Consider the following 21,847-nt stretch of genomic DNA (forward strand, 5'->3'; position numbering starts at 1 on the left):
CTCTTTCTTTATTTAGGTAAGGAAATATCTTTGAAGTGATGACCGAAATGGGTCATGGGTTGTCTAGCATATATATGTGTGTCTAGGCAGAAAAAGCGTGGCAGAAGAGGGTGGATTAACTAACAGTGACATCTTTTTATAAATCAGTAGTGGATTATTTAGGAAAATATGCACTTTTTCTTTATAGGACTATATTAATCACCTATAAAGCATTTAAATTTTTCTAAATGCACAGAGATTAAAATATATGTTCACAATCCAATACATTCAAAACTAAAGGAAAAACAAAAGGAAAAGAAAGAAGAAAAGTAACACACGTGTGAACTGGATTATCCAATTTGTTTAATTTATTCCTTAATATCACAACTGTACAACTTTCATACATACAGAAGGAAATGCATATTGACCACTACACCATGGTATGTAGATGCATTTCCAATTATAATACAGTTAAGTGCAACTCCACTTGAAAATGTACATTTGTACAACTTATACAAAGTAAAGACTGCTACACTATTATTCTGTGACAGTATAAAGCCTTGATTTATGTTAAGTTTCACTACTAAACCATATTCTGGTTAAATACAAAATATACTAAATCATTTTTAAAAGGCCCTTGTGGTAGTTGGCCAGTATATAAAATATGTTGTGTAAAATTTAACCTTTTGCATTTTTAAAAATAAGCTTGTAACATGTTGTCATAGAGAGCTATTAAGAGTGACACATTTAACAAGAGCCATGCTGTAACTTCTTTTCCTTTGCTATGGCATCATTCACCCTCAGAAAAGTTCACCTTGATATAAACATCTCTCCTAGAAACCAAAACCCGCTGAAAGCAATGGTCTTTAATTCCCAGTAAGATGTTTTAATAGGATGTATGGTGATAGCTCATAGTTTTGGAATTATTTTTAACTGAAACAAAGAACACATACTTCCAAGCCATAAAACCAATTCAGAGTTAAGTGTGCTTAAACCTAACTAAAATAAGATGGCTTAAGCACCTAAGCTCTACATTTGGTTGTATTTTAGTTAAACTTGCAAGATAATGCTGCTTTATTCAAACTACAGAATAATTTTCTGGAAAGACAAGACCACATTCTTCTAAAAGGAAGAATGAAAAATGTTATTCAAGTTTCCATCTACATTTTCATAGGTGAAGTCTTACCAATTTGTGAAAATATGTTTCATATAAGATGAACCTGAACATTACATGTTAACATTATTTTGCTCTATGTCTTAACCAACAGCTCATTTTTTTTGCTAACAACCGTATCAAAGGAAAAAACCCAAACATTTTTCCTATCGCCATTCCTATGACAAGAATGGTTTGATGTATAACCGCCTTTAAAAATATACATTTTACAATCCTGCAATCTCAACAAAAAGGTGAGGCAGGAAATAAATATCAGTTCTCAGGGCTTTATTTGCTTCTAAACTAGAGACTACCTGTTGTAGGCTCTTTCTTTTTTAGATTTCTCCAGGGCTTTGTCCATCGTTTTCTCATTTTCTCCTCTACATTTGGGACAGTACCACTTGCCCTTGGGTTTATGATTGAGTCCCACACATGAGAAGTGAAACCATTCAATTGGGCATTCATCATTGTCACAGCCTATCATTTCTCCATAGGAGACCTGGTTACACAAACAATAGGTTGGTTCATTGGGATCAATGGGCAGGTCTGCAGGGGAAGCTTCCCTCTCTGCTTTGGTCTTAGACCTCTTCTTTTTCTTGGAAGTTTTGGCTTTCTTCTCCTTTGGTGTTCCTGAAGTGATGTCATCATGATCGTGATTATTAGAAGAATTCTCACGATTTTCATTATTTCTTTGCCTCCTGGATCGCTTATTGTTGGGCTTTTCTGCCTGAGTCAGTGTTTCATTCTTTGATTTGTCTTGGTTAGTCTTACCGCTATTTCCAGTAATATCATTAGTCTCTTGGCAGGTTTCAAATAATTCCACATGACTATCGACTTGTCTAGTTCTGTTCTCGACGATTTCTACCATTTGACTGACAATTTGGATCTTTTCATCTCCCAGTTCTTGACTCCGAATCAGTGCTCTCTGTATACAATGCAATAATCTTCTCTTTTGTAGTGCATCTGTTTCCCGTTTGAATTTTTCATAATAATCATCGAGTTCTTTTAAGATATCTATAAAGAAAGGATAAGGTTGTTATTCGTCAGCCATGCATATAACAGAAATGTTTAAGCTTCATCAAACATCTTCGCTCAAATAAAAAACTCCCAAAGCTTTTCATCATGTACTTTGCTTAGCACTATTTGGAAAAAGGCACGTGTAATTTCTTCTTAGGATATGGCAATATCCGAGTACCACCAGTCCTCTAGCAAGGTGTCAAAAACTTGACAAAAAAAAAAAAGTGAAGCACAGTAGTCCGACATACAACAGTTCACTTAGTGACTGTTCAAAGTTACAATGGCACTGAAAAAAGTGCCCCCAAAGACACAGCGAGCAAGACACCTGCCTGCCCGCCTGGCGGCACTCCTCCTCCTGTCCAAGGTTTTCATTGTTGTGAGCATTTCCGCTGAGGACTGGCAGTGGGGGTGGGGAGGGGGGGGAATTTGGTTTTTATTACCCCCACTCTGCTGGGTGGTTGCAGCAGGGTTTGGTCACTTCACATGACCATGGGACACTGTAACCATCATAAATATGAATCAGTTGCCAAGCATCTGAATGTAAATCACAAGACCCTGGAGATGCTGCAACATTCCAGCTGATTGGCGCTTCTTCTGGGCTCAGTAGAAGCAGCAGGATCAGCGCCAGGCTCCTGGAGCCTGGCGCTGATCTTGGTGCTTCCGCTGAGCCCTGGCAGCCCTGCAGCTCCAGCCATCTCTTGCTCAGGCTTGTGTGGTGCTACCACATTCTCCTCCCCCGATACCACTTTTCTAGGATGGTCGTGTACCACCTGCTAGGTGCCAATGTACCACAGGTGGTACCCGTACCACTGGTTGAAAAGCCCTGCCCTAGCCTATAGCTCTTACACTGTATTCCTTGGAAGTCTCGTATTCAGATTATTATTAATATAATGGCCTTGTTACATTAGCCAGGAGACCACAATGTTATTGCAGAGTAGTAGTTTGGCTGCCAGTGTACCAGTTCTGTTGTAGGAAATACTTATGCGCTTCCCAAGGTGCGCCACAGGAGGACAAGGTGCTTCACCCCAGAAAGACGAGCGGCTCTTCCTGCAGCGTCACTCCTCCTTCCTCATAGCCACCACACAAACAGGTGCCATGGCTGTGAAGATTTAGTCAGCAGGAATCTGACTACTGCATAAAGTACCAACTCGTTTCCCCATCAAAATGGTACCCATTGATCTACTAGATGGGGTGTCAAACTCAATTTCATTGAGGGCCGCATCAGCATTGTGGTTGCCCTCAGGGAGCCGGGTGGGTATGGCCAGGGTGGGCATGGCCTACTGGGTGGGCATGGTGAGTGTGCGTATGGCCTACTGGGTGGGCGTGGCCAGCTCTACATCGTTCACATCAAGGGTGCCTATGGGGGCCTGGGCAGGAGTGGGACAGATCTGAGGGTCTCTGGCAGGAGGAGGGTCTCTGAGCCAGGGCCAAGGCAGTGGGGGCCGTTCCCTCACTGTTTCCAGGATGGCTTCGCGGGCCACATGAAACCACTTCGTGGGCCGGATCCGGCCCCCGGGCCTTGTGTTTGACATGTCTGTACTAGAACATGCTTTTGAACTGTCAAGTTGACAGAAACTGAGGCAAATGATGGGAGCTTACCCCAACACCCAATGCTAGGACTTGAACTGCTGGAGCAGAGGCCATCTCCAATGTCATTAAGCCACTGAGCCTCTTCACATTCACATGCTAACAAAGTACAAACGGTTTAATTTTCCATCCCAGACAAAAATAATCCATACTGAGATATAAACTGGAGCCTGGGGATAAAAAATATTGTTGGTATAAGCAAATAAAATAAGCATTCTCTGTTGCTTCAAGATTTTACGCAGAGGCTCTACTTCAAGTCATCGTGGGTTTTTTTTTGCTCTTTATTTAGATATATGTGTCTGTGTGTATAATGTACAAAAAGTTAAAACTGACTTGAGGTTCTTGGTGATTTCATGGACATGTGGTTTTTTTAAAAGTCTATAACTGTCTTCTTTCATTTCTTTTGGTGAGGGGGCAGGGTTTTTCCCAGTACTGGGAATTTGCTGGTGGCCTCCCATCTAACTTCTACTTACTGGACTAAGTAGTTTAGCTTTTAAAATCAGCAAGGTTGGTGAGGTACTGCCACCTAGTTGAGCCTTTAATATAATCGCCTCTAAAACACCGTCAATAATTTACACGATGTAAATTATGCAATTTAATTATCTTTGCTTATGTTAATTATACGGTGTACACTGTTTTCACTCTAAAATCCGATCTGTCTTTCAAACTATTTGTAAGCCATCTTGAGGAAATACATGGTTTTCAAGACCGGAATGCGTCAGTCTCTTTTAAATCAAGAGGCAAAGCACGGAAATACAATGTGCATTTCGTGTAATTTACACGCAAAACTGTACTCCATTGACTTTCTTTTTCAAATATATAAACGGCGCTTCAGTCTTGGAACCGAGGCAGCCTCTCGTGTCTCCCGTGACGACCATTTATTCTGTCCACGTCTTTATTTTAGACCAGGGCTTGAAGGGGTCAAGCCAACGAGACATACCATTTGGACAAAAGGGGAGAGAGCAAAAATGGATTTGTCCCGACCCGCGAAATCCCGGTCACAACCGTAGTAAATGAAGGCGCGGAACGAAAGAGTGAAGGCTCCGCCCCCACCCCGCTTCCAGGGCAGCAGTCAATTGCGCGGATGAAGGGGCGGGGCTACCCCGAGCAAAAGAGGCCTTCCGCGGCCGCGGCGTCGCTGAGGGGGTGGAGTAGAACCAGGAGAGCGCGCGCAGGGAGCGGGAAAACAAGGACCCTCAGGCCCCGCCTCATCGCCGGGAGTGTGCGCTCGCGTCCGCTCCCACATTCGAAAAAGACCTAGTAGTGCTAGCTCGTCCCAGCTGCCTCTCTTATCCTCTGCCAATCAGAAGCGCCACCCTTGCCGCCCGTCGCCTTCTGAGGCAACGAAGCCACGCCCTCCCCGTCCCTCCCACAGGATGCGATTTCGAGGACCATTGTTCTTAGAAGGGAAGTGGCGGTAGGCGTGAGTGCGTGTATGTCTGTTTTTCTCTTTACGTCTGTCTTTAATAGAACGTACGCGAAGAGCAGGAACCGTCCAGCCGGCCAATCAAGCTCTGGCATCTCCCACCACAGCCCGCCTGGGTCGAAACAGTCCAATTAGAATAAGGAATTACACCAACAGCCCACCCTCTAGCTAAAAAGTATTGCCACCAATCAGAAGGGAAAGCCCCAAACCAACCTCCACCTCATTGAATGTCAATGTTCCAATCAGGTCCCGAGGGCGGGCCGACGACCGCCTTCATCTTCCACATCAACCCATTAGTCACCGCACGGCTTCAACTCTTCCTTCAACTAGCAAGCCAATCAATCGCAGAGGAGCAGTCGGGGCAGTTCGAACTATTAGAAGAAACCTCCGCCCCGCCGCTCCCCCCCCCACTCCACCCTTCGGTCCTGTCAGCGTCACTACGAAGCGAAGATTGGTACAGAATTTAGGGGATACTAATCATTGAGCAACAGGGCGGGGCCAAAGCGGCTTCCTGAGGGAAGTTCCACCAATAATGGAAGAAGAGGCGTGGCGAGCACAATCGGGGAATGACGAGGAGCTATAAAAGCTCTGTGACGGCGCTTTTCACTCTCTTCTTTTAGAGCCGAAGCGCAGAGGCGTCTCCCTTTAGCGCAATCGAGTGCTCACCGCGGGTTGAAATGCCCGCCCTTGTCCTTCAACCCTCCTCTCTTCCGTATTGCCCCTGCTCAAACTGCCGTTCCTACACGCAAGTTGACGCTTGTCTCTTCCCATTTTCTCTCGCCTTTCTTACACTCTCTCTCGCCTGCTTTTTGGCGCGTCTTACGGACGGCACATTATAAGTCTTCACCACAAAACAAATACTTGTTGTTCCCATCCTCCTCCTCCCTAAGCGCCGCTAACCCCAGCCGGTTCCTATCTCCCCCAGTTCTCCACCGACGGAAAAAGGGAATTGGAACGTGCCAGGGGCACTCCAGTGTCACCTCCACCAGCAGCCGTCGCACTCTTCAACGCTCTCCACCCCTTTTACCTCTCACAGCACCCGGTGACAAAAGACTTCTCCAGCTCTTTAACTCCAACCACCATTTCCCGGCTTGCAGAGTGCGAGAGGGAGGGAAGGATCCAGCCTCCCTCTGTAAGAGCTGCAAAACGCGGCAGGAGTTTGGGAAGGGGGGAGGCCCTCCGCACATCCCCAGCCCACACGGGATTTATATAATCGGTTCCCATCACTTTCCACTCCCTCTCCCTGCAGAATTTGGGCGAGAGCAACCCGTTTTGAAAGCAAACCCCATTGAAAAAAAGAAGAGGGAACGAAGGCTACAAGCCCGGCCCACCCCTCGCACACTCCAGCTAATCCACCCGCCCGCCCTCTCCCTCTTACTAGCACCCTCTCCTACTACAGCCATTGCGAATACTAGAAATTCCTCAATGTGGTGCCGTAATCGCTCTCCCTTCTCCTCTTCCTCGCCGCTGTCCCACCGTCCCCAAAAGCAGCCCCTCTTTGCCGGGGAAAGAGAAAGAAAACAGCTGCCTCCGTGCCCCATGCGTCCGGATTTCTCTGCCCCTCCTCTGCCCCGCTTCGGTGCCGCCGCCTTTTTGTCCAGTATTTTTACACCTAAAAAGCCAAGTCCTCGCTTCAGAGCGGAGGACCGAAAGGAAGACCTTTTGTTCCGCCCCGAGAGGGAAAAAAGAACTGGGTATCCCTGCAGAGCAACCCCCTTCTCTACTCTCCTTGCTTTCCGCTTCTCTTCTCACTAATAAATAATCCCGATAATAAAAGCCACCCTCCGCTTCAAGCTCGGGGGGCGCAGGGAAGAGACCCAAGAGACCATCTCTACAAACAAGGCAAGCCGAGGTGGCTTCTACAGACTCTCGTCCACCAACACATAAAGGAGAAAGCTCTTACCTTGGTATTTGGCGTCAATTTCCCTCATCAGGGAGACATTTCTCTGCAGATCGAAAGGCAGGGATTCGATCGAGTCCAGGTAATCCTCCACATAGTTCGCTAAATGAAGCTGCTCTCCGTTGGCAGGATTCAACATTTTCATCCGGCCGAAAATTGTGGGTATGTGTGTGTATCTCGTCCTCTCACCCCAATGGGCGAGAGTTTTCCTTTCCAGCACGGCAGCCCCAATGGCAGAGACTCGGTCCTCTGCCGCCTCAGTGTCTCTCTCCGGTTGCTCGGATCAAACCGAAAAAAACACCAGAAAAGCTACATCTGAATCTTTTCTTCCCTAAACAGGCAGGCAGGCACACAGTCCGCGAGTCTCCAGCAGCAGCTGATTGAATGGCTGTCGTTGTCGGTAACTCACCAAGGAGGTGGTAGGAACAATCAGAGGGATGTGTGTGCGTCTCCGTGTGAGTGTGTGGACAAGAGAGGGGAGGGTGGAAAGGGAGAAGGTCTAGAAAAATACACAGATCTCCCTCGGCAGACAAGATCCGCGCGGTGAAAATGTCTCGCAGAAGCAGGGTTTCCCAGTGCGTGCCGCTTCTCCTGAGCTGCCGGTGATCTTAATGCAGCTTGCTCTGTACGCCGCACTTGATCCAACGTGGAAAACCCAAATACCAGTTTCAAACACTTGGGAAACATTCAACCCCGCCAGCTAATGCGCGTGCGCAGCACTCCCATTGCAACCCCCCCCCCGAAAGAGCAGCAGCAGCGAGGACACTCAATGCGCCGCTTTCTCTATAGTTGTGCTGGCCTCTCCCTCCTCCCGAGAAGGAAGTGAGACCGCGGGGGCGGGGGAGCTGCACGGGAATGGGGTTTTGTGCATGCCCAGCCAAATACAGCTTCCTGACGTAGTCATGTCTCGGGGCGTTGGGAGGGGGGGGGGGTCGCTAACGCAATACTGCTTACTCTTTCTTTTTTCCTAAAAAAAAAAAGGGCCCTGCGCTGCCTGTGCTAGAGCGGGAACTCGGGCTGTGTTGACTAAAGGCAACACGAAAAAGAGAAACGTCTGAAGTTGGTGGGCGGCGTTTCATTCGGCGGCTGGCTTTTGAACTCTTCCGCCAGAGCCTTTGGATTGCTCAGCACCCCCGACCGGAGAACGGGCAGAGCTGGTAAGAGTTAGGATGGTGCTTTTGCGTTTGCTTTTGCCTCGGGCATATACTTGGAGAAGTTGCGGCAAAGGACTACGGTCTTTCTCAGCCTCGGCAGCAAGCCGCATTTAGTGGCCAGAGAGGAAAGGATGCAGCAGTTGGCTCCCTTCTGCCTCCCCTCTGCATTGTTTCGTTTCTCCAGTTTGCAGTTTCCCGAGTTAAAAGGAGACCGTCTCCTTCCCTGCTTGAAGTTAGCTACTGCCTCTATCATTATAATCCAACACTGACAACAGGATTGCCCAATCAACTGTCAGGCTGTTTCCCACCCCTTTGCCTTCTAATCCAGTCACAGGTTGCGGATTGCAGAGCCGGAACAGAGGAGGCAAGTAAAAATCGGTGCATGCGCAAATTGATGACTTGTGAATAAAATGGAGGGCGAAAGATGCAAAAAAGTAAACTACATTTCCCTATAACCTCTTTCTTCTTTTTTTTTGTGGTGCCGCATGCGCCCGGATAATGGCTACTGGATTCCGGGGTGGGGTAGCCCCCGTGCTTTTAAGGTTGCCTAATCTGAAAATCAAAGCACATTCAGCTGCAGAAAACAGGATCTAAGTGGAACAAGCTGGTTGCTTTCCTCTGCCCTGATGAGAAAGGATCACTTGGTACTTATTTGAATTTAGCCAACTGCAGTACCCCTCTAAGCTCGAATCTATGTTCAGATAATTGTCCCTAGGATGTAGTCCTGCTGTTTGGAAAGTAGATTTAGGTTGATGGAAAGAAAAAAAATTGAACAAAGGGAGGAAATATCAGGAAATTGAGCTTAAAGCCAACAGTTAACTGCAATGGCAACTTAAATATATTTATTAGCAGATGTAATTGCCAGATGCCTGCATAAACAAAAACTGCCTGAAAATTGTTTAGGATGTAAAACTGACAGAAGGTGGAAGAAAAAAGATGCCTTGGTGACTGGCAGGATAGTGGAGTCATTCTTAAATTTTCAGATCATATTTGTCCAGTGAATTTTGAAGGGCTATTGAGCTGTTTTGTTTTTACAACCATGATATTCATTGATTACATCTTATAAATTAACTTTCTGGGTTTAAAAGCAAACAGGTGTGTTGTGGCAAACTTACTTTTTCACATATAAATTTTAAAATGTAAGATTTTGAATAGTTATACTAATAGAAATTGCACAATGAGGATTTGAACAGATTATATTTTAAGCTGACTTGATTACTTTATAGTATCTCAAGGTGGCAAATTAACATTATACTTCCTCTTCCACAACAACCCTGTTAGGTGGGTTGGAGCTAAGGGAGAGCAACTGGCTCAAAGTCACCCAGCTGGCTTTCATGCCTAAGAGGAGACTAACTCACAGTCTCTTGGTTTCCAGATCTAAACTGTAGTGCAGATAGTGGCAAAGTATTTGTTTTACATTGTCACTACAGGTGTGAAATACTATCCTGTCTGGTGTAGGTGATCCTGGAACAGCTACTTTTCAGTCAGTAGAGAAAACAGCAGTCTATGTAAAAGAGAGAGGTGCATCATCTGCTTCTCTTGAATAGAGATTGTAAAACCAACACCACAGGAAATAAAAATATTCTTTTAAAAAATCAAGGGACCCACCACAAATGACCTTTGGCTAATCACTTTCCCTCATCCTAGCTCAGTTCACAGGATTGTTGTTATGGGGATAATAGGAAGGTATGTTGGATATGTTCACTGCCTTGAATTTGTGAAAATAATAATATAAATAAATAATATAAAAATAATATAAATAAATGCTAAATGTCTGAATTTTTTTACCTGCTGCAGACAATCTGCACACCAGATTGATGTGATATCCTTGTGGTGATTATGATATGGGTACCTAGCAGTTCGAAAACATGCAAGCTAAGTAGATAAATAGATAGCACTTTGGTGCGGAGATAACAGCATTCCATGTGCCTTTGGCATATAGTCAGGCAGGCCACATGACCATGGAAGAATTCTGACAATACTGGCTCCATCTGCTAAGAAATGGAGATCAGCACCACCACCCCCTAGAGTAGGACATGACCTTTCCTTTACATAAATTCACAGAAGCAATTATCAATCATTTGGTTGATAAACCTAGTCCATTTTGTGGTTTAAAAAATTGAGATGCCAAAATAAGCAGCTGTGATCAATTGGTGTGCAAAACCTGCAGACAAGATGAATAAGCACAAGGAATTTTATTCTTTCTAAACTGGTGGATAGGGGGAAAACAGCATACAGATATATTTTTAACATAACTAGAAAAAAAGGGAGAGGGGATAGAACTAGTTTTTTTTAACACAGAAGCTTCCTTTTGTTTCATAGTGAGTTTTAGCATGGATTTGTCCTCGAAAGTTCATTTCTCATTAGACAAAATTACACTATGCTGCTTAAGCCACAATCGTACATATGTTAGCAGAAAGGGAGGAGTTTTTATAAACAATAAACAGCATTTGTATTCATTGGTTTGTGTTGTAAAATTTGTTTCTTCTATCTGTGTTTCCTAGAAATAGCAATAGTAGCTAAGTACCCACACATGGAGATACTTTGTGTAAAAACTTCTGAAAAATCATGAATCTTCTTGAAAGCCTTAAATGGTGCTTAGGGTTTTATAGGAACTTATTTTTGTGTGGAGCAATTAACTCCAATATTTGTGTGGCTTCAAGACAAAGATTCATAACTATTATATTGAATAAGACTTTTTTCAACTTGGGAAACTTTTTTCTGGCCAATCTGTAGAGTTAGGCAAGTTTAGTTTCAAAGAAGAAACACAGACATGCAAACTAGTATCTTCACTCAACTCCATTTATTTAATCAGAAATAGATGTATAAGATGTTTTGCATTAATAGTCTTAACATATTTTATAAGCTACACTCAGTCAATATTAGCATGAGTCGTGTCTGTTCAGTACTTTATTTTAGTTTGTAGATGCATAGGTGCACACATTTATACATATGATCTAGGATTACAGATGCAGGATGGGCTATAAACCACAGCTATTATTTTCTCAAGGCTCAAGGGGCAGAATTTTCAAGGTTTTTAGTAGCTTTTGTTATTTTTAATTATTTGCTTACATGTTTTGGGAGAATTCTGGGATGTAAATGATTGCAATAAAATATATATTTTTCTTTTTAGTAGTATTTTTATTTCATTTCTATGGATGCATAAATTGTTTTTGCTATAAGCCATCCTGACTTGTGTCAAAATAGAATGAGTGCATATAAAAAAAAGCACACTTCCAGAGTATGTTTTAATAACTGTGACTTTAATGGTATTTATGACCATGTATATTGGGATTCATTCTGAATTACATCAAGCAAGGCATCACAAAGGGGTGTGCAGGTGTGTAAATATAATTGTCATGGTAGTGTCTACTGGAACAATGTCAATTGCTTGGGAAACATTATTTTGATAAAAATGTAATATGTCCGTTAAATTTAATGAAAGATCACTTTCGCATTTGCTTTTCAGACATCTTATAAACAGTGATAAAATTAAGAGGCACGTCTGCTTCTTAAGAAAAAGTTCTTAGACAATGCAACTAACATCTCAGAAATCAAATATAATTTTTTAACAAATGAAAATATAGATTCTGCAAAGTCCAATAGGCCTGACATGGCATTGTTAAAATCAGTGATGTCATCCTGGCTTCTGAAGTTTGTTTTAAACCCAGTCTTAAGCTGCTGGTCAAAACCTTTTTCTCATATTCCTCATGTTTCTCTAAGAAGCTCACAGTGGCAGATTCAACAAACACTTTCATCCTGGTAAAAGTCTGAGTAGAACTTAAAGCCATACTGGCCCAAAGTCATCCAGAAAGCCCAGACTGAATAGGGATTGAACCCGGGTTTTCCCCTACCAAGACTCCACCCAGGGAGTTTATCAGCGAGTTTTATTTCCGAGTAAAGCTGTAGAGATTTGCATATTTCAGAAAGATTTTAACAGGGCTTATATGGTACGCCTTTGGTCACTACAGCCACTTACCGCTTGCACATATAGACGCGCGGTGTTGCCCTCTCCCTTTGCAATTCAGGTTTACTTAATCAGATGCCTTCCCTGGAAAAGGTGCACCAGCTTTACTTTCAGTCTCCGCGGGGGTTTTTTCGCGAGTTAATACGGGACGCTACGCAACTTTCAAGGTCATCGGCAAGTCTGGAAGAGAATCCTGTAATCTGCAAGGTATCGTTTCGCCGTTGTTGAATGCTTCCTCGCTTTCTCCGCCTCTCCTTATTAACGTAGGCAAAGAGCCACGAGAGCTCCTCCTTTTCCTGCTGGACTCCGCCTGTAGCTACCGCTCTCCTCAGCGGCGAACAACCGGCGCCGACTGTTCCTACCGCCGGAGTGGGCTGTGCGACGCTTCCTTCTACTGGGGAGCTGCGGCGCCGAGAGAGCCCCTCCCTCTTGCTGGGAGGAGGAGGAGGAGGAGGAGCAGGAACGCGCCGGGATCTCGCAGTCGTGTGTGCTGCGTGTCTGGATTGGCTTCGGCGCAAGCAGTAGAAGAGAAGGCGCTGCTGAAACGCCGCGCCGGCCTCCTCGCCACAACGGAAGCATGTTTTGCGCTCCTTTGCTAGCCCGGACTGGCGGCAGCTCCCTGAACGCCACCGCTTCTCCTTTGCAACGGCTGGACGTGCGTCGTTACGGAAGGTTAACTTCGGTGGCCACCAGGGCTCCGTCTGCCGCTCCAAAGAAGCGCCATCCGCTGGGTGAAGGCTCCCGCAGGAGGAGGTGCACTGGGGGTACCCTGGAGGTCAGGACGAAGTGGATCAAACCCACCGGCGAAGACACCGGGATCCAGATCTATAACAGCTTGAGCAGAAGCAAAGAGCCCCTTCTCCTGAGAAATGCCAACGTGGTGACTTGGTAGAATAATTAGAAAATTGTCAAATCTATCCTGGCCTGGGCTACTGATAAATTTTCAGATCTCTCCCCCCCCCCCCACACACACACACGCGCACACACACCTTGGGCAGGATTGCTGCGCTTATAGAAGCAATGAAATAAACCTATTTTGTTGCTGATGGAGATGTACAGTAGTAAATGCTGGGGGAGGAGCCACTCCTTTCCGAAGCTTTCCTTGACATGGGGCTTGTAAAATTATAGGCCTTTCTCAATGGGAAGGAAAAGGAGTACAGTAGTACAGAATTGGATTAGTCAATTAAAAAAAACCCAGTGAGAACACTATATTTTAAAAACCCCTTTCTAAGAAAATAAAAAGCTAGTTGAATAGAATGGGGCTCTTATTGGGGATTGCAGCCTAGGCTCTAAAATGGCAAAGTTTTGGTTTATGGAATTTGGAAACTCATCTGTCCCAAGGCCTCTGGCCTCCTGAACTTGATCTTGCAGGGAAACAGGCATACAGTATCTACCTTCCAAATAAGAAAGAACCCTGTCAGATAATGCTCAAGCATATAGAAGACAGGTGAATCAATACCTGTAATATTAGCAGAGGCCAAGGAGTAGCTACAGATGAAGAAATCCATATGCCGGCTTCTGATAGAATAGGGTACCATATCTGACCAGTGAAATTAGGGACAGCAATTAGGTGGCAGAAAAGAATTTGCATGTCCATATCTATGGCCATCTAGAGATCTTCTGGAGCTTTGCTCAGTTATTAAATACTTAAAGCAGAAACAGAAAATGTAAAGGTAGCATTAAATAACATGTGCTGACAGATTTGTGGCCTAAAAGTAAAGGTTCAATTCCTGATCACTTTACAGACATTTTAATATAATTTATTTGGCCACAGCATAGAAATACGTTTGTCATTGCCTTTATCTAGGGACCTGTTACTCATCTTCTACTTTGGTGCTAATTTGTGTTGTGGTGATCTGCAGCATGCATAATTATTCTTTTTACCTACCATGATTATGAATTAGTTGGAAGACTTAATGTTATGCAAGGCTGCTTTAGCAAAGAAATGGGTAAAAATAAAGTCCAAACTCTTTTAAGGCTTTCTTGAAGTTCCTTATTGTTTACATCTCAAAGATGATGATTTGTGGACCTCCTGGGCTTAAAAAGCAAGCTCCCAATCTAGTTGTGATTTAGTCATTTGTTCTGCCTTATACCCTTTTCTTTGGAAATTTGCCATTGTTCAGTTTGGACCTAATTAAGATGGTAAATTTTGAGCAGGTTTCATGTGGATAATAAGATATGACTCTCAAAATATATTTCTTAGTGAAGTCTCCCTAGTATGGCACCAGAACCAGATAATCTCATCACCCATGGTCAGTCATTGTGGCTGGTGTTGAACTTTTAAAAACTGTTCACTGATGTGACTTTTCCACTTGTATCTCTGATTTTGTCACTTTAATTTTATTTGCAGGTACAGTTGTGGGCCTACTGTATATGATCATGCACATCTTGGGCATGCTTGGTGAGTTTTAATCATTTTTATTTACATTTGTACCTCACAGACTTCTCTAGATATAGACTATAATTAGCAGCAGCATCCATAGCAAATTCTGTTCCATAGTAAAATGCTGACATTTGTGTGGTGCATGCAAATGCCATTACAACCTTCTTTTGTAACATCTGCTCAAATTGCAGTCTTTGTGTGATAATGTTGTCATTTGTTTATTATTTATTAGATTTTTATCTTGTCCTTGTTCTCCCCATAAATGACTATTTTATTAGATAAACTAGCATTGATTAGCTCTTTCAACAAAAAGCAAGAGTTAGCTGAGTTAACCGTGATATTGTATTTATTTGTAATGAAAGTCTCATTAGGTTCACTAATCCCAAGAAACTACATAGAGAATTGCCAAAGACATTAAATGGATGAAGATTAGATGTAGCATGAAAGATGGTCAATCTATCTGACCGGGGAAATCTGCAGAATGATGTTCATGACACATGATCAAAGCCTTGCCCCTTTTTATGTTTGTTGTGATGGCATCTTGTCTTTTCTAACACCCACTCACCCCTGTCTCCATGGACACCTCTGCATCTGACTTGGAGAAAAGAATTTTTCAATATATATTATGTAGTGGTTGCCTTACTCAATTGTAAGATTTAGGTGAAACATTTTATTACTTGTAGTATTCCTATTTTTCAGCTATGGGTGAAGTGGTTAAAGCAAGGACATAGTCAAATACAGAATAGTTTTTTGAATGTCTTCCTTAAGTAGAATCTGTGTAGGGACCCAGATTTAGAGGGGAAAGTGTGATTTGGAGAATAAGATGGTATGCCACATTAAACCTATTAGCAATCAGATTAAGCCAGGATTCCTTGAAAATGCCACAATTGGCTGACTTCAAACTTAATAATGACTGTTTACTCAATATGTATCAGGAGGTTATACTTAATAAAATATATAATTTTATTTTGGGGAGCTAAATAATGCCAACTTATCTGATTAGTAGTAATATGAATGTAATGATTTTAGTTACATATTTTATTAGGCATATAAAATTATGTTATGAGCATTGAATATACACATTTAGTGACTGCAATTATAAAGCCAATGAAAAAGTAACTTTATGTTAATCCTAGTCACCTTGTGTGAGCCATAATATTAATCTAATAAATAAATCTTCACATTTATTACCTTTGCTCATCCGTAAAACAAAGGAAAGCTGAAATAAGATCAAAAACACAGTTGCATTTTCGCCTTAATGACCAACTTGCTGGTTCGAATTTTCACTAACTGAGTACTATGTATTTTCTAAGTAGAAATTATTACCTTGTTTCAATAGAAATGGAACATCAAGGAAGACTATAAAATTGCTAAACAACTTATTTATCAGCAACATAGGCCTGTTTATTTAGGGCTTAATCAAAACAAGACACTTGTCTAACAGTGCATATTAAAGAAGGTTTACCATCCTCGTTACTGTATGTTAGTGGTGGAGCTTATTTCAGAATGTATAGGTGTAAGATTGCTTTGAAAAGAAAAAAAAATAGAAAAACCAAGCCATGGTCGCAACATTATATTCAACAATAGCTATAGTTAAAAATAGTTGAAGGTTGTATAGAAATGCCACCTGTCTCTTATATTTTGTAGCACAGTTCAAGCATCAGGTAAAGTTGTGGAGGGGTAAAAAAAAAACTTCCTGTGGCATTTTATAAATATATGTAGGATTTGCTGTTGATTGACCTGATTCCCAATTTTTAACTGCAGCAACAGTAAAAAGTCTTCTCCCTTCCTTGCCTACCAAGTGAAATCTTTATTAAAACATGGGATAATATTTTTGTGTAAAGTGGCAGTAAATTTTGCTTAGTTTCTGGCTTTAGAATAATTTAATTTCAACTGTAGGTGATTTTAAGCATCCACCTGAGACATAAGTGTTTGCCACATATTGATGCCTAATTAAAAAGCAGGATAGATCTCAGACTCCTGAAGCTTTCCTATTGCGCAAAAACTACATTTTATGTCATAGTAAATCTTCTAATGTACCATAAGATTCTGTTGTTCTAATATATTTTGGGTATATTCAGAGCTGAAAATGATGATCAGAATTTATAAAACTTGTCACTGCCCTAACACATCCACGATTTTTCTCCCTGTATTTCAGTTCCTATGTAAGATTTGACATAATTCGAAGAGTAATAACAAAGATATTTGGAAAGGAAGTAGTGATGGTGATGGGGATTACAGATGTAGATGATAAAATAATTAAAAGAGCACGTGAGGTAAGCATATAAATCAGCCTAGTTTATGCATTTTTAGAATGTATATTTTATATTGTGTATTATTTTATATATGTTTTATTGCTTGGTATCTAAAATCTGTTCTGTGCTCTTGTATTGTGCTATTTGCATCATATCCAAGTTAGTGAAATACAATTGATCTGTTTGAATTGATTTTAAATAAGCTGAAAATAGTTAAAACCCTTGAAATTTATTTGTTTATTTATTGAACATATTGGTAGGCCGTTGCAATCAAAAACACCTCAAAAACACAACATAAAACAAACCCCAAATAGAAACAAGTACAAGAACACTGTAGTACAAAAGTAGTAAGAGAATTAAATATGGCAATAACAAGTCAAATCATGGAGAAGCTCTCTGACAAAGCTTCCATTCCTTTAGGAAAGCCCAGTCAACCAGAATTATATAGCAGTGTAAAGCCTTCATAATGATCATGGTGAGCAATCAGGCTAGCTTGAAGTGAAAATCCTTATTTGAAATGACCTTCTAGCTTCCATTGCCATGGTTGCTCCATCAAATGATTTGGAGAATCCTTTCAAGTAAATGTGCAGCCCCTACAGTTGCAGAATGAGAAGGTCAAAGCTTAATGTCAGGGGAATATTTTTTCTGTCTGATTTTTAGATCAGCACATTTTTAGTCACTTCATATTATTACTTTAATTACGTTTGGTTACAATAATAATGAGGACCAGGATGTCTGTTGCTAAGTGATGCAATCATAAAGCATGATGTGAAATTACTGCATTACATAGCAACGATAATTCTGCCAATCTTAGTTGCTATTGTTAAATGAGGACTTTGCAGGTCATTAAGCTAGGATCTCAATCATCACAAGTTCCTGACTTTCCTCATAGGAAGCTAGTAGGGAATGCCAGAAATAATAATTACATGACCAGGGGACCCTGTGATGAGCAGCTCCAAGGACCAGTCATAGCCCCCCTTCATTAAGCAACATTGTGAACACTTGCTGAATAAATGGTCATAAATCAAAGCCTACTTGTATATATTTCAGAATTATTTATGTATTTATGTATTACTGGACAACCTGTGACTTGTTTCAGAGATATTTGTAGTTGTAACTTTATTGGGTGCCTTCAACAATGGCAGAGTTTCTAATATAATGGCAAAGTTCTGCCTTTAAAAGTAGCCCACGTTGAAACGTACAGCAGAGTCAGACAAGGAATTTTATGTTTATGACATTTTGGATTATGTCATAAAGTACTTTATGGTTATTTTTATTTCATAAAATGTTTTATAAAATTTGTCAAATTTCAGTTCCGTGGGAGTCATGGGTCCCGGATTTTGGATGCTTTCTGTAAGATAGGCCATTTGAGCTACCTTGGTTGAAAATGTTTTGCCCTTTGATGCACCGTTTCACCCAATAAAAGGTTGCAAGAATCAGAGTATTAATATTATATAGATAGATGTATAAAATTAGTAATTATTAAATCATAAAAGTTCTGTTGGAACGGATCTTGGAGATCCTTTAAGCCAGTGTTTCTTAAACCTTTTAACATGTTAATTCATTAGAAGAACAGTTGGTGAGACCTCTTAGTTATATCTTGATTTCATAACTTCTGATAGCTCTTACACTTGATGCATGGCTTAATCACTTGCTGTTTTCTTATAGATGGAAATCACCCCAGAAACCCTTGCTCGTTGCTATGAGGAGGACTTTAAACAAGATATGGCTGCCTTAAATGTACAAACATTTAATTGATATGCTTTAATGTTGAATGTAAAACTTGTTTTGTTGCAGAGCTGCTAGGACAGTGGTGGAGAACTCCCTTTGACTCAAAGGGTGCCCTAGTTGTAATAGTAGTTGTTGCCCCCTCTTTGTTTAGCTTTGTAACAACACTTTAAAACCTTTTAAGAAAAAAATTCTGGATGCAACAGTAGATAGGCTGTGGTTTAGATTTGGTTCTGTGGATCTTACCAACAAAAGAAAAAAAATAAGTGGAAGAAACATGGATGTGGGATGCAGAAGAAGTGGAGGACAAGCAAGAGAAGTAGGTAGAGTTAAAAAGAAAGGCAATGTCTGCTGATACAAAGAAAGGAACATTTAAGTGAAAAGGGAGAAAGATTCAAAGAGAGGGAGCAATGCCAGGAAATAGACAAAGGAAAGGGGGCTAAGCAGGTGAATAGATATAAAAGTTGGAAGGATAAAAAGGAAGGTGAGATGAAAGAAGAGCGGAAACAGTAGAGGGAAAATGATGTGGAAATCATTGAACCATAGGGTTGGAAGAGAAGATCTAGTCCAAACTCTGCTCAGACCATCCCAGGCCTCAGAATCTGGAGGTGTGATCGAGCCTTTGCAACATTTAGATTGATTTGTTATTGTTGGATTTGATTTTTTTTCCGTAGTTACAGATTACATGTGTATTGTTGTGTCTTCATTTTTATGTTTTTTAAAATTATTGTTAGATGCCCAGAGTCATGAACTTGAGATTGTATCTTAAAAGGTTAAAACATGGCAAATGGACCAAAGTTTATTAAAACTGAGTCTGTATGGCAAGAGTTGGTTCTTTCCAACGACTATCTGCCTACCCAAATTTTCATTTTCACTGAAGTTACTTGGATGAGTAACGAAATGTCTCAGTTTTAATAAACTTTGGTCCAGTTGCCATAATTTACCGTAACCTTTTAAGATACTCAGTTCCTACCTAATTGATGTATTCCTTTAGAGAGACATTCCTTTGCTTTTGTATCACTTTAATCAGCAGTTAATCATCTCCTTAATATATAATTCTCTGTTTTTACATAGGTCCTTCCTCCCACAATTTATATGAGAGTAACTGAAAATGTTCCTCAGATAATTTCTTTTATACAGCAACTTGTTACTAATGGATATGGTTATGCAACTTCACAAGGTAAGACTTCCCAGTCTTACAGTAATCCTGTGATGTGTTTGCAGTTCAGTTAGTACCTTGCTTTGGAATTGGCTGGGGCATTCTTAACCCACCTGTATAGATAAGATGAGTGTTAGTAACACTTTTACATTTGTGGATTAATGCTGCCCTTTTTATTGATGAGATTGTGATGCATGGCTTGTTGAAAGGCCTTATCAAAAGAGGCAGTGTAGGTTAACAGGCTACATTGCTGAGTTAGGGCTTATCCACAAGACCCCTGCAGCCTTTCCACTGGCTTCTCTTATCACATTGTACATTTTTTCCCTCTTTCCTTCTTTCTTTTGGCTACGAGCTTATTATATTACTGGCAAGGGACTTTGGAAATAATTGGGTGTAGAAACATAGGTAAAACATTTTTAAGAAATAAATTGACCTAACACCAGAATGATCATTGGACAAACAGTAACTGATTCCAATTTTTGCTTGTAGAATATGCTTACCTTCACTGATTATGGAGACTGAGAAATCTGCATCCTTGCCACGATTGTTGTCTCAGTGTGTTTTGTCCATTAATGTATTTTTGTCTCTTGGGTCTGCTATGAAATTTCTCCTGCCTTGGTACTGAAATGTGAGCAGCATAGGCTACGCTGCATCTGGTGTATAATATGGGCTAGCCTGCATTGTTGCATAAAAGTAAAGGCATTGATTGATGATTCCCTCGAGTAGAATACTACATATTTCCCATCTTTATAATAAGATCAAATTGTTTATTTCCAACAGGTAATGTTTATTTTGATGTCCGTTCTAGGGGAGACAGATACGGAAAACTAAGAAGTATTTATCCTGAGGCCCAGGAGGAATTTGGTATGTTATTGAAGGTTACTGATCTTTGTACAAGTTTATTTATTTACTTGCTATAAATACTGTATGTCTTCACTAAGATTCTAGAGAGTTTGTATATGTCATAAAATATTCTTAACATTAACCAACCCAGTATAAAGCAGTAACAGCAATATAGCAATACTATGGGACTGGCTACCTTAAAAAAGGGAAGTATTTCCTGCGCACTTTCCTAGAACTGTAGCCTTGACCAGTTGTAGAACTACTTCTGTAACAAGTTAACTTTATAGTTATCTTGGCAAATGCATGGCTGAGGGCAGATTATGTTTCACATAGTTTGTGTAATGAAATTAATTTATATTTCTGTGAACTCTCTGGATTCCAAAAGAATTTTGATAATAAATTGTATAAATAAAATGAGTAGAACCAAATTGGAAACAAGATAAAAATTACAGTCCAGCTTCATTTATGTGTGTGTGTGTGTGTGTGTGTGTGTGTGTGTGTGTGTGTGTGTGTGTGTATATATATATATATATATATATATATATATATATATATATATATATATATATATATATATATATATACCGTATATACTTGAGTGTAAGCTGAATTTTTCAGCCCACTTTTTGGGCTGAAAAATTCCACTTCGGCTTATACTCCAGTCAACAAAAAAAACTTACCGAGGACTTGTGTGCGGCCGAGGCTTTGGTGCTTCCGGGATTGCGCGCACCTCTCCCAAGCCACCGCCGTCCGGAGACCTGCCGAAGTTTGGGGAGGTTTGGGGAGGTGCGCGCGCACCTCCCCAAACCTCCCCAAACGTCGGCAGGTCTCCGGATCTCCATGCCTTGCCTGCCTGCTTCTTTCCGCTTTCCCCAAACTTCGGCAGGTCTCCGGACGGCGGCGGCTTGGGAGAGGTGCGCGCGATCCTGGAAGCACCGAAGCCTCGGCCGCGCGCAAGTCCTCGGTAAGCTCCGGGCGGTCACTTGCTTCGCGTCTCCTGAGGGAAGGGGGGGCGACTGGAGCGGGCGTGTTTCCTCGCCTGCTGGGCGCCGCGATTTGCCCGGGGAACGCGCGGGCCCGAATGGCAGCGTGGAGCGAGGAAGCGGACAGCCAGGGCTTCCCCGAGAGCCGCGGCCACACAGGGTATTCCTGTGTATTCAGGCTTGCAAAATGGCGGATCGAGCCTCTGCTGGCGGCGGAGGCTTGCAGAACGGCGGATCGGCTTATACTCGAGTCACGAACTTTTTCCAGTTTTTGGGGGTGAAAATGGGGGTCTCGGCTTATACTCGAGTCGGC

At 41.7% G+C, this 21,847-nt stretch overlaps 2 protein-coding genes across 3 annotated transcripts in view; one reads left to right on the forward strand and one right to left on the reverse strand.

The window, feature by feature from the left end:
• Nucleotides 1-332: 332 nt before the first annotated feature.
• On the reverse strand, nucleotides 333-7,788 carry ING1 (inhibitor of growth family member 1). Its single transcript, XM_083363143.1, has 2 exons — nucleotides 7,066-7,788; nucleotides 333-2,146 (listed from the first exon to the last, which is right to left on the reverse strand). The coding sequence occupies exons 1-2, from the start codon at nucleotides 7,205-7,207 to the stop codon at nucleotides 1,443-1,445; spliced, it is 846 nt and encodes a 281-aa protein (XP_083219269.1). The 5' UTR covers nucleotides 7,208-7,788; the 3' UTR covers nucleotides 333-1,442.
• A 220-nt stretch (nucleotides 7,789-8,008) lies between these two features.
• The window catches only part of CARS2 (cysteinyl-tRNA synthetase 2, mitochondrial), a 40,142-nt gene continuing 26,303 nt past the window's right edge, over nucleotides 8,009-21,847 (forward strand). The window contains exons 1-6 of one of the 2 annotated variants that reach the window (XM_083363130.1): nucleotides 8,009-8,860; nucleotides 14,534-14,584; nucleotides 16,725-16,842; nucleotides 18,490-18,561; nucleotides 19,624-19,729; nucleotides 20,489-20,572. In XM_083363130.1, the coding sequence (XP_083219256.1) occupies nucleotides 16,789-16,842; nucleotides 18,490-18,561; nucleotides 19,624-19,729; nucleotides 20,489-20,572 (316 nt within the window). In that variant the 5' untranslated portion in view covers nucleotides 8,009-8,860; nucleotides 14,534-14,584; nucleotides 16,725-16,788. Of the gene's footprint in view, nucleotides 8,861-12,580; nucleotides 13,072-14,533; nucleotides 14,585-16,724; nucleotides 16,843-18,489; nucleotides 18,562-19,623; nucleotides 19,730-20,488; nucleotides 20,573-21,847 lie in introns of those variants that run through there. The other variant, XM_083363129.1, reaches the window with a different exon arrangement.

This window comes from Vipera ursinii (assembly GCF_947247035.1).
Source record: "Vipera ursinii genome assembly, chromosome: 4".
NCBI lineage: Eukaryota > Metazoa > Chordata > Lepidosauria > Squamata > Viperidae > Vipera > Vipera ursinii.

What these genes read in the sequence shown, in the direction of transcription:
- ING1 (XM_083363143.1), bottom strand. Translation starts at nt 7,207, where the DNA reads ATGAAAATGTTGAATCCTGCCAACGGAGAGCAGCTTCATTTAGCGAAC. An exon ending in AATTGACGCCAAATACCAAG is followed by an intron (nt 2,147 to 7,065) that starts GTAAGAGCTTTC and finishes CTTTCTTTATAG; the next exon opens with ATATCTTAAAAGAACTCGAT.